General features: G+C 44.0%; 2 protein-coding genes across 2 annotated transcripts in view; one reads left to right on the forward strand and one right to left on the reverse strand.

The window, feature by feature from the left end:
* MAF (MAF bZIP transcription factor) overlaps positions 1-12,058 on the forward strand; it is a 231,412-nt gene extending 219,354 nt beyond the window's left edge. Inside the window, exon 3 of the mRNA XM_081016407.1 lies at positions 11,945-12,058. The gene's annotated coding sequence lies outside the window, so the exon portion shown is untranslated. The remainder of the gene's footprint in view (positions 1-11,944) is intronic.
* The window catches only part of WWOX (WW domain containing oxidoreductase), a 578,638-nt gene continuing 574,235 nt past the window's right edge, over positions 11,912-16,314 (reverse strand). Inside the window, exon 9 of the mRNA XM_081016409.1 lies at positions 11,912-13,438. Coding sequence (XP_080872535.1) covers positions 13,250-13,438 — 189 coding nt within the window. The 3' untranslated portion in view covers positions 11,912-13,249. The remainder of the gene's footprint in view (positions 13,439-16,314) is intronic.

Raw genomic sequence — 16,314 nt, forward strand, 5'->3', positions numbered from 1 at the left:
AGTCACACTTCTCTGCCCCACTCACCTCACAGAGTGTTTGTTGTGGGGGAGGAAGGGAAAGGAGAATGTTAGCCACTTTGAGACTCCTTCGGGTAGTGATAAAGCGGGATATCAAATCCAAACTCTTCTTCTTCGTCTTCCTCTGACTTACAGCAGATCTCCAGGATTTCAGAAGGGAGCTTTTTGCACCCATACCTGGAGATACTGAGGGTTGAACCTGGGACCTTCTGCATGCAAGCTAGATGCACTACCACTGTACAATCCTTCCCAAATAATAATACATCTAGCACAGTCAGTATACATAGTGCTTTAGCAACCATTACTTTTATATGTACATCAGATGTGAAATTGTAGTCTCCTTGCGTCGTGTCATGAGGTCTGTAAAAGCACCAAATAACTTAATATCTAATCTGTTGACTTGTTCTTCATCCAAATTCAGTTTTGCCTTTACCTGCAGAGTACATTCTCCTATCATCTCTTTACTGCAAATGGGCCTCTGACCGAAAAAGCACCTTTGCATTTGAGCTGCATTTGTAGGGATTCACAACCCGTATGGATCTGGCTGATGCTCCATTTGGAGAGAGGCGGAGAAGAAAAAACAAATGTGCACTAAGAGTAATTAAAGGATGTTGGCTCATGAATAATACACCATTTTAACTGATATTTGCCAAGTATAATAAGGCGGCCCCTCAATTGACAATGGATGCTCTATTATGTGATTACCCACTGTTTTATACGATATTTAACGTATTCATTTATTTCTATCATCGTGTGCATTATCAAGCGATTGCTTTTTAATAAATTAATTTGCCTTATGTCTTGGGAGCGTTTGAAATGTGGCTGAAGGCATAAATGAAATTATATGGAGTGTGTGTGTGTGTGTGTGTGTGTGTGTTGTCTGGGTATTGACTGCTTTGATTGGTGACTCTTAGCTAATACACCACAATTTTCAGCCCCTGCAAGAAGAAATAGGGCCCTGAAGGGTCTTTTGCGTTCATGGCAGGACAATGTCAGGGGTGGGGGATCTTTTTCAGCCTGAGGGCCACATTGGCAGTGATGGGCGGTGCCAGGTGCAAAAGTGGGTGATGCAATAAATGTACAATATACCCTTGCATAACAGGCTAGTTTTAGAGTTGCCATATTTCAAAAAGTAACATTGTTGAGGTTCCCCCGGATGTCAATTCCGCCTTTGAAATCCCGGTAATGTCTGGACGTATGGCAGCCTTACTAGTTTCTACACACACACACACAGTCTCTTTGTCATCAATCTAGACAAGCAAGAGGCGTTGCAACTTTGCAGGGCCAGTGATGGCTGTGGCCTAGGAAGCGTTCCAGGGACAAACAAGGGCCCCTGGACTTTGGTTTATGTAGCACAGATGATAATACCGTATAAATAAAATGGAAATTGTTTCCTTCTACTTGTTCATGTCCAGATGCCTTGGGGGAAGTCCAAAACGTATTGATTTTATTTCCCGCCCCCCCCCCCCTGTGTACCTAGAAAAGTTATCTGCTAGGAGCTTTGTGCTGGAGGTGGAAGATGGTTGGAGACATTGGTGGGTGGGGCCTATATTAGTGGGTGGGGCCAATGCCTAAAGTGGGTGGGGACTTTCTTTCTTCTGCATGAAAAACAGGTGCTCTGCCACTGAGCTGCGAAAAGGAACAAAGCTCAGTGGCTGAGCATTTGTTTGGCATGCAGAAGGCCCCAGGTCCAATCCCTGGTATCCCCAGGAACAGTTGGGAATGTCCCTGGTCTGAAGCCAGGAAGACCCACCACTGCTCAGCAAAAACAATTCCAACATTGACAAGTATCAGCATAGATAATTAGATGGACTTGGTATTAATTCAGCTTTTTCTGCTCATGTCGCCTCTCTCTGTCACTCAGGGTAGTCAGGTGATTAAGCAGCAACAGCAAGGAGGAGGAGTCACAAGACTGGACAACTCCAGGGATCAAACTCTGGGACCTCAGTCTCTGGCACCAGCCTCAGCTGGTTTGTGCTTAGGAGCCTGCTCCCTGCTACATTCCCCAGCTGAGCACTACTGATGTAGACATGTGTCTACATATTATTCATATAAGAAGCACAGCTCAAGTTGTTGGTGGTTCTGCTATCAGTGGTTAGATAGTTTCTTTGCGTGCAGAAAGTCTCAGATTCCATCCCTGGTGTCTCCAGGCAGGGCTGTGAAAAGCATGGAACCCTGGAGAACCACTGCTAGTCAGTGTAGACAGTACTAAGTTAGATGGACAAAGGGCCTGTGGGATTGAGGTGGCACTTTGGTCAGAGAAGGGCTGTAGCTCAGTGGTAGAGCTCACCTGTTTTCGATGCAGAAGGTTTCAAGTTCAGACCCTGGTCTAAAACCCTGCTAGTCAGTGTAAACAATATTGAACTTGATGGACCATTGGTCTGACTCAGTATATGGCAGCTTCCGATGTTTCTGAAAAGAATCAGAATCCCCTGACAGAAGCCTTTGCTTCTGATGATGCATTTCCCATTCATCTTTCTCATATCATTTATCGTCAGGACCCTGGCCTGTGCCTCATGGTAACACACAGCAAATTGACCCTTTCATTGTCTAGCATCCTTGAATCCAGTGACTTTTGTTTCATTGACTGTACAGCGGTCCTAATCCCATGGTTTGAGCGATAGTGTAGTTAGGAGAGTAATGTGAAATCTCTGCGCTTGGGCTCCCAGCTGTATTAGGCAAGAGGATTAGTCCTGAGCCTTCAGTTAAGACTGAAACAACACATGATGTCCACAGCACATTGATGCTGTCGGACCTGTTTGTGCAAGATGGTAAACAACATCTAATTGCAGGTGTTGACAGGGCTCAGGCTGTTCTGATTCACCTTGCCTCAACGCTGCTCTATTTTTTATTTTATTTTTTTAGAGGCGCCTTTCTCTGTCTTTGTATGGGTTTGTGTTGTTGTTTTTAAAAGCCTGACAGGTGTCATAATAATAATGAAATTCTCTAATTCCAACACGTTTCTCTCCATCGCTCCTCTTCTCTTTCTCCCTCCCCCCTCTCTTTTGTAATGCTCACGTTTCCTCTGCTCCTGAAGATGAAAGAAGCAACTTCCCTGAAAATCAGGGCTGTAACTAGCTTCCCTTTCAGTGTACAGTTATCTTCCTTTCTGGATTGTGAGATTGCAAGATGGAGCTTGGAGGTGGTGTTGGGCACCTGGTAACACAGATGCTTGAGAGATTTGATCTTTATGAATTTGAATCATGAGACAGCACGATAGAGCTTAGAAGTGGCAATTGGGTTGTTGGGGTGCTTTGTTGGTAGAGATGCATATGCAATGTGATTTTTGCAAATTTCACTTCCAATGAACTTGATCCATACCTCACGGACTGATTTGAGGACTGGAGCATAAGCTTTCCATTTTGCACTTCTGCAGCATAAGTGTAGGTTCCTTAGGGTGTGTGTGTGTGTGTGTGTGTGTGTGTGTGTGTGTGTTTTAAAATTTGAGGGGAAAGATATTTAGAAATATACATTTTGAGAGAAAATGTATCCAAGAATCAGTATTCAAACACATATTAAAATTGTGAATTTATGTGTATATATGTTAAAAATCTCCTCCCCACATGACTTTCAAGTAAACTCATGCAAAACTGAGCTGAACAAGAAAAAGAACATCCCTACTGCTAACTTGTATCTCCAAATCTCCCCCTAGATACCTGCGTTACATAGGGCTGAATAAAGACACTGTCAATCAGTCTTGCAAGTCATTGCCTTCATTGTGAACTTGATTGCATACAAAGTTTCTAGCCCTTAGAATTCTTAAAGGAAGCTTGAAAACATGCCTCCATTGTTGGGTGTGGTTTCATTAGAAGGATTTGCACCAGCTGCAAATTCCAGGCAGAGTTTTGAGCCATGTAATACAGAGGTTTGATAATGAACAGGTTTCTTTACCGCATGTGCAGAATACTTCCCTTTCCGTCCTATCTCATAATCACAGTCTTTGCACATCCAGGATTAGGGAGTAACAGATCCCATGGTGCAGTGGCTACGCCTGTCAGGCTACGTGGTAGCTCAAGCATTTGGAAGCAAAGGACTGGATGCATTGCAGGCTGCTGTTCACTGCAGACTCAGCTTGGGCCAATGGTTCGCTTAGAAGTTTACACTGGATTTAACTCAAACTGCTGAAATGCTGCTGTTCAATCATTGCTAACGCTTTGCTCGGTGGGAAATTCCTGGCAGATTCTGCACTTGTCTAATCCAATTTACCACCATAACAGATTTTTCTTGTGGTGATGTAAAAGCAGACTCAGAGGACCTCAAGATGCCATTTGACTGTAGCAGATAATATGGTTTCCCAAGTGCTAGCAGTACTTCAGCTACTTTTGCAGGGTGGATGGGCAGTTAGACCAGGTACACATTGTGCAAATGCCCATCCATGATGCCCGGGGACCTGTATCATCTGGCAGCAAAGTGTTTTAAGTGCTGAAAACTTCTGCATTGTTTCGAGTCTTCTCCATCAGGTTGAAAATCCCTCCCTCCCTCTTTGCGTGTGCGTGTGTGCATGTGCGCAGTTCCTTATAAGAAGTGAAGAAGCGTTGTAAGTGGGGACAGACCGCTTTTGTGCTCAGGCCAGGCTTTCAGGCTTTCCACAGGTACCTGGCTGGCCACTGGGAGAACAGGATGCTGGGCTAGATGGGCCATTGGCCTGATCCAGCAGGCTCTTCTCATGTGTTTAAGCATGTTGGACAGTGTGTGGCATTTGGGAGAATCCCTGATTTGCTAAGAAAAACTCTAGTAACTCAAGGATTCTTCCAAATGTTACATGAATATTTCCAAAAGAGCCTTTTTGCTGTAGCTTAGTGGTGCAGCAGCTGCTTTATAGACGGTTGTACACCAGCCTGATCTCTGAGTGGAGGAAAACTCCAGGGGTTCCAGGTGCTTACCTAGGGCTCGTATTTCCTTTGGGGAATGAGGCACAGAGAGACTGTGGTGTCTTTATAATATATGGTTTGTTTACACCTATATACAACCTGAGCCTACAATGGAGGTTTTTCAGCCAGCCACTCTGCCAGTAGCTGCCTCCATTTTATCCAGCTGCCAGCACTGCTGCCAACTTTGTTGCTGCTTCATTCTCTCAAGCCACTCAAGGAGTGTTGCTGTTCTTCCCTCCATTTTGACTCAGGCACACCTCGGTCACAGGCCTTCCTCCAGGAAACACCAGTCACACTTCAGACACCAGTGTTGCATACCATCCCATCTCCAGGCAGCGCAAGATTCCAGGGGTCCTAGGCACTTACACAGGGTTTGTGCTTTGTTTTGGAAATGAGGCAAAGTGGGGACTGCGATATCTTTATGATATATGTTTATTTACATATATATACAACCTGAGCCTACAATGCAGGGAATCACAAAATTAAGACCCCAAAAAGGTTTTGCTTCTCCCATAGCCACAGCCTTGGATTCAAATAGGTATCAGGCATAGCTCTGTCTCCTAGCTGCCCAGCCTGCTGCCTGCTTCCAGCACCTACTTTACACAGACTTAACTATCACACAGTTGAGTGAGGGGGGGCACCCATTTGTCCTCTGACGCTGAGCCACTTCCTTTGTTATCTTAAGGAGTCATATTCACTAGGAAGCTAGTCTGGCTATTCCAGGAATTGAATTTGTGCTGGATCCAGGAATTAGAAGGGGGCTCATTCCTCCCCCTCCCCCTCACACCCCCAAAAGAATAACTCACAGCAACACAAAATGCCCCAGGTTCAATCTCTGGCAGGTGCAGCTTATCTCAGGTCTGGTCTAGGAGTCTTGGCTACCCCTGGCTGGCTTAGACCTCCCAGGCCTGTGGCAAGTGTACTCAGCAGGCCTGATCTCCAGCATCTCCAGGTAGGGCTGCAAAAAGCTCCTGCCTGAAACCCTGGAAAGCCACTGCCAGTCAGTGTGGACAATACTGAGCTAGATGGACAAAGGACTTGGCTCCAGGGTTCCTGTCATGGGATGGAGGTGGCAACTTGGTAGGAGAAGCACCATCGTTCAGCTGCATGCAGAAGGATTCAAGGCATTTCTGGCAAAGCCCCCCTGACTGAAACCCTGCTAGTCAAAGCAGACAGTACTGAGCTAGACTCAGTATAAGGCAACTTTCTCTTTGTGGGGGTAGTGCTCATTCACTACATGCAAGAAGGCTTCAGGTTCAGTCCCCAGCATATCCAGGTTGGGCTGGGAATATCCCCAGCATGAAACCCTGGAGAGCCACTGTCAGTCAGTGCAGACAACACTGAGCTTCCTTTTTTCTGCCTGTGAGCTTCCATAGGAATCTGGCTGACCACTGCAGGAAAAAGGATGCTGGATTCAATGGCTATTTGGACCAAGGGTCTTCTTACTTTCTTACATTTGATTGCCCAGGAACCCCAGAGAGTGAGCAACTGCATCCATGATCTGAAGGAGGCAATGGGCTCATTGGTCCGCCTGACTCCGTCTTGTCTGTTCCAGTGGGGAAGGGCTCAGTGGTAGAGCACCTGCCTTACATGCAGACAGTCCCAGGTTCAATCCCTGCCATCTCCAGGTAGGGCTGTGAACAGCTCCTACCTGAAACCCCAGAGAGCCACTGCCAGCCAGTGCCAACAGTGCTGAGCTAGATGGACCAAAGGCAACTTCCTATTTTGCTATGCACTGTGCTTTAGTCAGGCAGTTAGCTGCTCTTTTATCATCAGCCCCACCCTTTCCTTTTTCTCTTAAAAGCGCAGACAAAAGAATAAGGCCACCTTGTGAACTGCCTTGTATTATATGCAGAGACGGTTCCCGTTGACAGCTACCTCTTGGATGACTCCATCAGTGCACACTTTATCTCCAGCTGTCCAAGTAAATCCCCCTGCATTTCTCCATTTCTCCCTTGCTCCCCTCCACACAGATGGATTAGAGCAACAAACATTTTACATGCTGCACATCATTAGCTATCCTCCCTCACTACCCGGCAAATAACAACTGGGCTCTATCATCAGGACATTCATAACACCTTGACACTTTTACAACTGCCACGCCGCACTCTTACCAAAGCAATCTCCTCTTTTAAAGGCATAGGGCTAATTCATGGAGCACCATCCGGAAAGTGCTCTTTTAAAGAAACAAGCACGATTTCTCAATGCTGCATAAAGTACACGTCTGTGTGTGGAGGGGGAGGCAGGAGAAACCTTCCAGAAAAATGTGCATCCTGACAAATGCTACTTTACTAAATCATATTCAAGTTAGAGCCAGAAAACACACAATCTCAGGGTTGTATCAAACTATGTTCTATGCAGAATAGACCCTTTGAAATTAATGAACCTAAGTTAGCCATGTCTATTAACTTCAATGAGTCTACTCTGAGTGGGATTAGCAATGGATGCCGCCTTTGAATTTTGCAGGACAATCCAAATAGGGAGATTCTTTGAAGGTTCATTGAATCCTTTCTTTTGTACAGTCTGGGGAGAAAATTAGCATGCTTGTGCACAAAGAAGGAAGCAGAATATACAACCAGTAGTAGTCCCAGGATGCCTATCTGCCCTATTATGTCTGAATGTTTTTTTTGGGGGGGGGGACTCTGGGTATAGTCCTCACTAGACTGTGTCATTTGAGAAAGCAGTGGGGGGCATGACGTGTTCGGATTGTCGTCCTGTCACATTTAGGAGGAAGCTAGTGAATATGAAAACTAGTGTGTCAGGGATCAGACTGGTCTAAAATTCCTTTCTGCTAGCTTTCTGCTTCTGGGAGTTTGAAGCAGGGTAGAATAAAACATGTGATCCACATTTGCACTCTGGAAAATGACGGTTTATTTCATTCCATTTTAGTAGTGTTTGTTATTTATATTGTGCCCTTTAAGGAAACTTTTCAAGGAAGCTATATTTTGTGCTTTTTTTTCTGAATACAATGGTACTGCTGGTTACAAACTCAATTTGTTCCGGAGGTCTGTTCTTAAGCTGAAACCGTTCTTATCCTGAGGCGTGCTTTCGCTAATGGGGCCTCCCGCTGTGCGCTAGCCTCTGGCACACGATTTCTGTTCGCATCCTGGGGCAAAGTTTGCAACCAGGAGCAGCTACTTCCAGGTTAGCGGAGTTTGTAACCCGAAGCGTTCGTAACCAGAAGTGTTTGTAACCAGAGGTACCACTGTAAGTGGGTGTGCATGGCACTTTACCAAATAATAAGGAAGGTCTCTGTCCCAAGGAGCATGCAATCAGAATCACATTTATGTGATTTATTACCGGGCTACTTCACAGTTTTGGGAGGGCTGTTGGAATTGTTGCTTGCCTTCTGGCCAAAAATGCTGCAGTAGTAGCCTTATACCAAGTCAGACTATTAGTCCTTTTAGCTCAGTATCATCTTGTTACAGATCAAGCTCTGTTTGAGGATTTCCTTAGAATGTACCCTTGCATTTAGAAAGCCACAGGCTTGTAAGCAACAGATACTGTCTGACAGTGGCTTCCCATGGTTTCAGACATTCCCCGCCCCACCTTAAGATGCTTGTGATTAAAACTGGGACCTTCTGCATGCAAAACAGATGCTACATAGTATCATAGACTTCTAGAGTTGGAAGGCACCACAAGGTTCATCTAGTAGTCCAACCCCCTACCATGCAGGAATGCTTTGCCAAACGTGGGGCTCAAATCTACAACCCTGAGATTAAGCGTCTCATGCTCTAGCGGACTGCTGAACTACAGACCTGCCTCAAAAAAATAATAATCTCAGGTGTATTACAATGCCTTCTAGTGCAAACCTCCCCCTCCCCCTCCCCCTCCCCCTGCCACAGGTAAGATATTATTTAAAAAGAAAAAAGTACAAGGGAAAGCCCTTCAAATAACTTATTAAATCTAGAAAGAATGAATAGGAACACTGAAGCTAAAAAACAACCAGGAGTGCAAAATGGGAAAGAATGCTGTTGGAGGGAGAAAGAGAGTTTATTAAATAGCCAAGGCAGTTCTCTTTCCAGCTAGATATAATTATCAATTCTTAAGCTACAAATAAGACCAAAGGACAAAAGAGGATCTGTCTAGACTATCTCACTTACAAGATATTGATTGTTCCAGTGGTAAACTGGTTAGTATAAGTGTGTTTGGCTTGAAAGGTCATGAGTTTTAACACCTGGCAGAGAGCTATTCAACCTTGACATAAGTCAAATTATTGCAGTGTTGCTGAAAAAAAGGCTTTCTAATATTGTCTTGCCCCAAGGATATTTGTCTTTTGTTCTGTGGAAGGTTACTGGGGGGGGGGGGCATAGCTTAGTGGCAGAACATGTGCTTTGTGTGTAGAAGGCCCTTGGGTTCAGTCCCTGATATCTCCAGTTAAGGCAGGGCTGGGGATAATGGCCTCCAGGTCCAGCATGGCTAATGGTCAGGCATGATGGGAGATGTAGTCTTAACATTGACTGTAGTCCAGATAGTGTTGGACTGAAACTCCCACCATACCTGACCATTAGCCATGCTGGCTGAGCCTGACTGAAACTGGAGTCACAGCTCCCCATGACTTAAAAGATCTTAAGGCAGGAAGCTTGGCAAAGGCCTAAGACCTGGCAGAGCCATTGCTGGTCAAAGCCAACCATGAAGATTCCTGAGGCGTTTAGCCTTTGCAAATTCTCATATGAAATGGCCTGATCTTCGCCAAGCATTAATGTGCAAATTAGAACCAATCCACCGAATTGCACACCTCTCTTGGGGGAAAAATGAGAAACAGAGAGAAACTGGGATTGATAGATTTGTCTATCCCTGCATGCAACCCAGTAAACAGTAGTCCTCTGGCTGCCATACAGGGAGAGCATTGGCCCTTCCAGATGCTGTTGGACTGCAGTTCCCATCATCTGTGGATGTTGGGGATGATGGGAGTTGAGGTCCAGTGACAATTGGAGAACCACATAACCACCACGTGATTTCCTTGGGCCCTGTAGTCAAAGGCACCTGATGGTTAGAGCCAAGCAGTCTGCCAGGCAGGGACGGGGGGAACAGAGCTTCCTGCACCTTTTTTTTATTTAAATACTTAACTGCATTTATACAGGAAATCTTGTTTCCTTAAGCAGCTCACATTGATAAAAAGGAAGAGAGGCCACTTAGCTTGATAGGGAGGACACTCCCTATTATATGGAGACTTTGCTTCCATATAAATCAGTGGCCAGCACCTCTATGGGGAAAATCCAAATGTTGCTGCCAGAGATCCTACAACTATATGTACCTGCTCTTACGTGGCCTTACATGGCTTAACTCTGTGTTTCTGTGGGATTTCTGCATGATGAACTTCCACTTATTTGCATGTGGTTGTCATTTCATTGATATCTGGAGCCACATCTGTTAGGGAAGGAGCAGGGGTACCAATTTATGTAAATTTTCTGAAACGGCATCTATCAACAGATCAATAAATAAATTTGACTGAAGGGAAATGTACCAAAGTACAATGCAGCATTTAAAGCTAATGGCTTTGAATTATCGAGCACTTGAACCATTTATCAAAGAGCAAAGTAGCAATTATTTTGGAAATATTGTTCCTTTTTATTTATCACACAGCCATTTCATTCCTTTTAAATATTGTTACTTTGGTTGCATAAGGAAGGGCTTCTGAAATGATGGAAGGCTGTAAGGAGCAAAGTGGTAGGGGGTTGATCGGGTGGCTGATGGTGGATTTTAGCTGCCTGACAGGCGCTCTCTTAGTGAAATAAATCTGCTAGGAAACAAAATGCGTGCCTGACTTTGGAAGCTTGCTCTAGCTGAACGCATGGAGGCTGGCATGAGTGTTAGAGCAGTAAGATAAGGGCACTCCATATATGCTCAGGGGCACTGTGTTTACTCTTTTTGAATAAGCTGACATTGTTTTGTTTTGTTTTTTAAAATATAGAATCATAGAATCATAATTATCTGGGATTGTGCAAGCCAGGGATTATGAATGAGGTGGCCTAGAAAATGCCACATATCTCTCACTTTGTCATTTGCTTTTTCCTGATCCTCTTTTCCTTCAGTGTATACTTACATCCAAGACTTATTAGCCTTTTTCTTTGCAAGAGGGTGATTTAATGCTCTTGGACCTGATGTGTTCTTTTGATAAATATTCCCTGTGAAATACCTGAAACATTCAGTTACCTGTTGTGTTGTATTTTGCTTTCATTTGTATCAATGTACATAAAAATCAATAAAAATAGAAAAAAGAAAATATTATCTAATGAATTTAGAAAGAAGTAATATAAATGAAGCCCTCTTTAAATAGGCTTCAAAGTAGTTGATTGTCGGGCACCTTTTCATTAGTTATGCTAAGACTTTTTGGTGTTACCACTCCTTAGCCTTTATATAGTATTTCACATACATCATCTTCTAATCTATACAAGAAGGACCAGTATTATTAACCCTGTATTGATGATGGAAGCTGTGGCTAAGAAGCTTCTGAGATGGTCCCTTTAACTATCTAGGGGATGCGGGTGGGGAGATTTGGCTAAAGCTAGGAGAGTCATGAGAGGTGGCTTGTGGAGTTCAATACGGTGTGTCTAGCACTGGTTGCACTTTTGTGGACAGGCAGTGTGGTATGGTAGCTAGAACAGATTTGGGGAACCTATGGCCCACCAGATGTTGTGGGTCTGCAATTTCCAGCATCCTTCTCTGGGGGCTATGCTGACTGGGACTGATGGGAGTCCCACATTTGATAGGCCAAAGGTTTCCTTCCCTGGATAAAAAGGCTTACTTAGCCATGAAACCCACTGGGTAATTTTGGGCTAGATCCAAGGCTGCTGGGGCTGGGCAGAGAGAGGGGAATCTTAATGTAAAACAGGGTCAGCCCACCCGTGAGGTGAGGTGAAGGAATGGCCTCAATGCCGCAGGCTCAAGACTGTTGGGAGGGGCAGCAGATTTGGGCAAAAAGTGCTAGGCCGGCCGTGATGTAAGATGAATCAGGCAATACCTAACTGGAAAGTATTGCATATAATTCCCAATCACAAATAATTGAAGCTTTAGGAGAGTCAAGTAACCATTTTGTGTTTATTTGTTTACAGAAAACCTGATGCTGGGTTGCAGATGGCTTACAACAATTTCTGGCATGAAGATAAGCTACAAAGCACAAAAAGAAGAAAAATTTAAAAAATCCCCACAGACAAATGAACTCGGAATGAAACAAGAACAAAAATGGCATTTTCATGGCATTGAAGAGTTCTTTATTTTCCTCAAGTTTTCTTTTCTTAAAAAAAAAAAAGCAAAAGGAACTAAAGACATTCACAGGAACGAGACTTGCTCTTCAGGTGACAATATTCAAGCATGTTCTTTTATTACATTTAAATTGGGGGGAAAATACTGAACAGAGCATGGTGCTGGGAGAACTGAGACACTGGCAATAGTTGGTATACGCCAACCCTCCTTAAAACTCTGATCTGAGATATGGATGGAAAAAAACCTTTCAGTCCCTCCAGTTGGTCACACCCTGTGTGTTTGTAAAGAGACATTACCCCCCCCCCACAGTATTTAGAGAATGGTTTGCAAATGTATCTTTTAATATCATATTTTATGGATATCCTGCAATATATTTAATTAGAAGGGGAGCAACCTGGACTTCGGGGCACCTTCTCTTTTTAGGCAAGCTAGTTCTTATTTGCAGCCAAGGAGTTTTCTTGGTTATTTAAGATTTTGGGTTGTTTTACAAAATGTTAACAAGCCAGACGTGAGACTGGCAAAGAGGATGCCCTCCTCGGAGAGTAAGCCCTAATTGCAAACTAAAATCCCATGAAGTTCACTGGGTGCTGTTCGCAAATGGATGGGGGAAACCCAAACATCATTTCGATTTCAGAGAGGCAGCCCCCTGCTTCGCCTGCCAAACTGTACATGCAGCAAGGAGCAGACAACTCCCTTGTGAGGGCATCCCTGTAGGAAACACAAGCTGAGCATGTTCGCATGCTACTTTTCTAGGTGTATGCTGAAAAGAGAGGGGGGCACACACCTAAAAAATGCAATGTGCTGCCCAGTTTAAAAGAAAAACAGCATGGGAAATGGTTCTCTGGCTTTTCTCTGGGACACATTTTGAGCAAAGAGTATAATTAAAAAAGAAATGGCAGAACATAATCAAAGAGGCTGAACTAAGCCTGGGGAAATTATATTGTCCAATAACCCTGCCTTGTTGGCCATCTCCCTCCTGTCTTTAATGCTTTTCACAATGTCATGATGGCTATCATTTCGTTTAACACTAGCTAATCTGTATTTGTAACCTTCTAGATGATAGGATTGGAAAGATTCCAGCACTGGCAGTCCCCCCCCCCCCCAGCATCTCTCTCTCTCTCTGCTTGGGTTTTAATCTTTCCAGGAGCTGCCCACTACTTGCCCTGCCTGCCAATTCGTTCTTGGATCAGCTTCTCGCTCAGCTCCCACAAGGCTGCTGCAGTCATTTCATTCTGCGCCTCTTGCGATGGCAGGCAACGGCAGCAGTTGTTGAAGTACATCCCTCCCAGGCCTTCCAGTTCTGGGGCAACAGCACAGTAGACAGTCGTGGCTGCTCCTTGTTGCTGCAATTAAAGAGAGAGAGAGGAAGTTGGGAAATAAGCACATTGGATTTTCAAGAGAAAAATTAAAGATTCCAAAGACAGGGCAGAAGAAGCAAGAACCACTGTTGAGGGCAGATTAACAACTTGACCTCCGTACAGAGTGAGCCCACCCACCTCATTCTACCTTTTGTGCATTCTTCTAAGCACTGGCTTTGAGTTAAAGTGTTCGCAACTCAAAGGGGCAATTTTGCAAAATTAGCCTGATATTTGCAGAGTTTGTGCACCATTACCCAACTGATCCTACAGGAAATAACATGTCGGCAGTGTCTCCCACTGTGGCTGGGTGATTTCAGCCCAGCACTGCAATAGTTGTCAATCTGCCCCAGCAAACGATGCAGCTTTCTTGTCGGCATCTGGAGTCAAATTCTAAGGTGACTTGGCTGTCACATTTTAACATTCGTTCTATACGTAAGAACCCCTCTTCCCATACAAACGCAGGTGTTGTTTTTACTCAGGGTTTTTGCCATTGTTGGATAATAAGCTTGGGGATATAACCACCCAGCAATTTTGTGTTGTTCAGATATCCAGAAGGCTCTGGAGAAGAAAGAGGAGAACCCCCTTCAAACTGGTGCACACTATGGTCACAGCCACAGCATACATTTAAAGTGTATTTAAAGCACATGGCTTCTCCTAATTAACCCTAGGAAATGTAGTCTGTTAGGGGTGCTGGGAACTGTAGTTCTACAAGCGATAAACTACACTTCCCAGGATTCTTTGGGTGAAGCCGTGTCCTTTAAATGCACTTTGTATGCATGGTGTGGGTGTGGCCTATGATACTATGCACCTGGTTGCCTCTATGCATTTACTCTAGTGTAGAGCCTGGACTCCATGTGTAGACTAATAAACATGGGGAAGTTTCTGCAAGCATAGTTCTAGCTTGAAGTGGAAGCTGTAATCTCATCACAGTTAAATAGTTTACAGTTTCTTACAAAATGTTTAAAGCATTGTAAATGGGGGAATTTTTTTATCAAATCCTGAGATACTTACTGCTTTGCTCTTCACAGCAAACTAATGCATTTTTATTTTTATTATTTTAAAACCTCTTGTTCCAAATGAACCCAGGCACTCCAATTATGGCCTATCATATAAAGTGCAATCGGGACTGATGCCAAAACTGTCCATATATCTCTGGTCAACAACTTAAATTGTGTGGGTGACACCAGCCACAATAAAGAATGTGGCTGTGCACAAACTGAGGTAGGGAGATTCCGCTTTTTCTCTATAAATGTATAAATCTTTATGAAACAGAGCAGGGAGCTTAGAGCCAGGAAGAGACCATGTCCTTCCTCCTGTCTGTTGCTCTCAGTTCAAAAGCCCAATAGTCCCATGTAGGCAGAGTGCTTCGCATGACCAGCTATACACAATGCAAAAGACTGGATCAAAAAAGATTAACCTCTCACATGCAGGAGGATAGAAGAATGGTTACAGCATTATGCAAAAAAGTTGGCACTGCATCAGACTGTGTTCTTTCACTTGTGCAATCACTTGCACAAGCAGAAACATGAGAACTTGCTACAGAACCTGTCCTTCATGGCACTGAGCAAACGCTCACACAAGGGTGTGCAGGACACAGCTTCTGTCTATTTTTCTTTCTACTTTGAATCCTTTCTACTTTTTTTAATCCAGCCTAGAACACCTTGACCTCACTATGCTCAGGGCTGTGTGAGTACCACAATTAATTCCACAGCAGTGCAGAATGGAGTGTTTGGTGCAAAATGTTGGCTCCAAATGCAACTCTAACGCAGCCAGTTGAGAACGACAGAGCCCATTCAAAAAAGCTGTAAGAACAAGGTGCTATTTTGAAGTCGCAATGAAAAATAGTATGTGTGATCATTTGGGAAGACGGTGTCCATTCAGGTCTACTTTTAAAACCAATACCATTTACACAGCAAGTTATGATTGTTTATCTGCATTGCTTTCCTTCCTATGGTAACTAATTATAATTGTATCTGAATAAGGAGACTTACAAAGTCAAGATTAAAGTCACTGCCATTGCAGGGAACTAATGTGATAGTGGCAACCATTTCTCCTGTTCCCTAAATTATGTTATTCTCTGCAACATTTATTGTATCTCACAAGCTTGCTGTTGAGTCCCTAACAGGACAGTGGCAATCAGAAATAATTTATGGGGTGGAATTGGATCTTTCAATGACATTATCACCCCAATGAAAATACTTGCTGGGCAAACAACAACAAAACATTTCTCCAAATGGGATAATCAGAAAGGCTGCTGTGTCAACCCCCAACACCCCATTAGGTTGGCATTGGTCAGTATGTAAAATTAGGGCTTATTCACACATGCTTGCACATCGTTCACTGATGGTGTGACCCAGATGTGGGAAATCTTTGGCCCTCCAGGTTTATTAATGTATATACTGCTTATATGCCAAAATGGCTTTAAGGAGTTTACAACTGTAATTGTTACTGAACTACAGCTCCCCTCTTTCCTGGCCATTCACGATGCTTGCTGGGGCTGATGGGTGCTGTAGTTCAGCAATACAGTGGTACCTCTGGTTACAAACTTAATTCATTCCAGAGGTCTGTTCTTAACCTGAAACCGTTCTTAACCTTAGGTACCACTTTAGCTAATGGGGCCTCCCGCTGCCGCTGCACGATTTCTGTTCTCATCCTGTGGCAAAGTTCTTAACCCGAGGTACTACTTCCGGGTTAGCGGTGTTTGCGACCTGAGGTACCACTGTATCTGGAGTGCCAAAGGTTTCCCACATCAGTTGTAAACAGAACCCTGTGAAAAGATTGCTTGCTGCAGCCTGCTCTACAGTATAACAGACTCTGTATGCTGGGATTTCATAACCCTAAAACTCAGTTGTACAGCTTTT

This window comes from Podarcis pityusensis (genome assembly GCF_964106645.2).
Source record: "Podarcis pityusensis genome assembly, chromosome: 8".
NCBI classification, from domain to species: Eukaryota; Metazoa; Chordata; class Lepidosauria; order Squamata; family Lacertidae; genus Podarcis; species Podarcis pityusensis.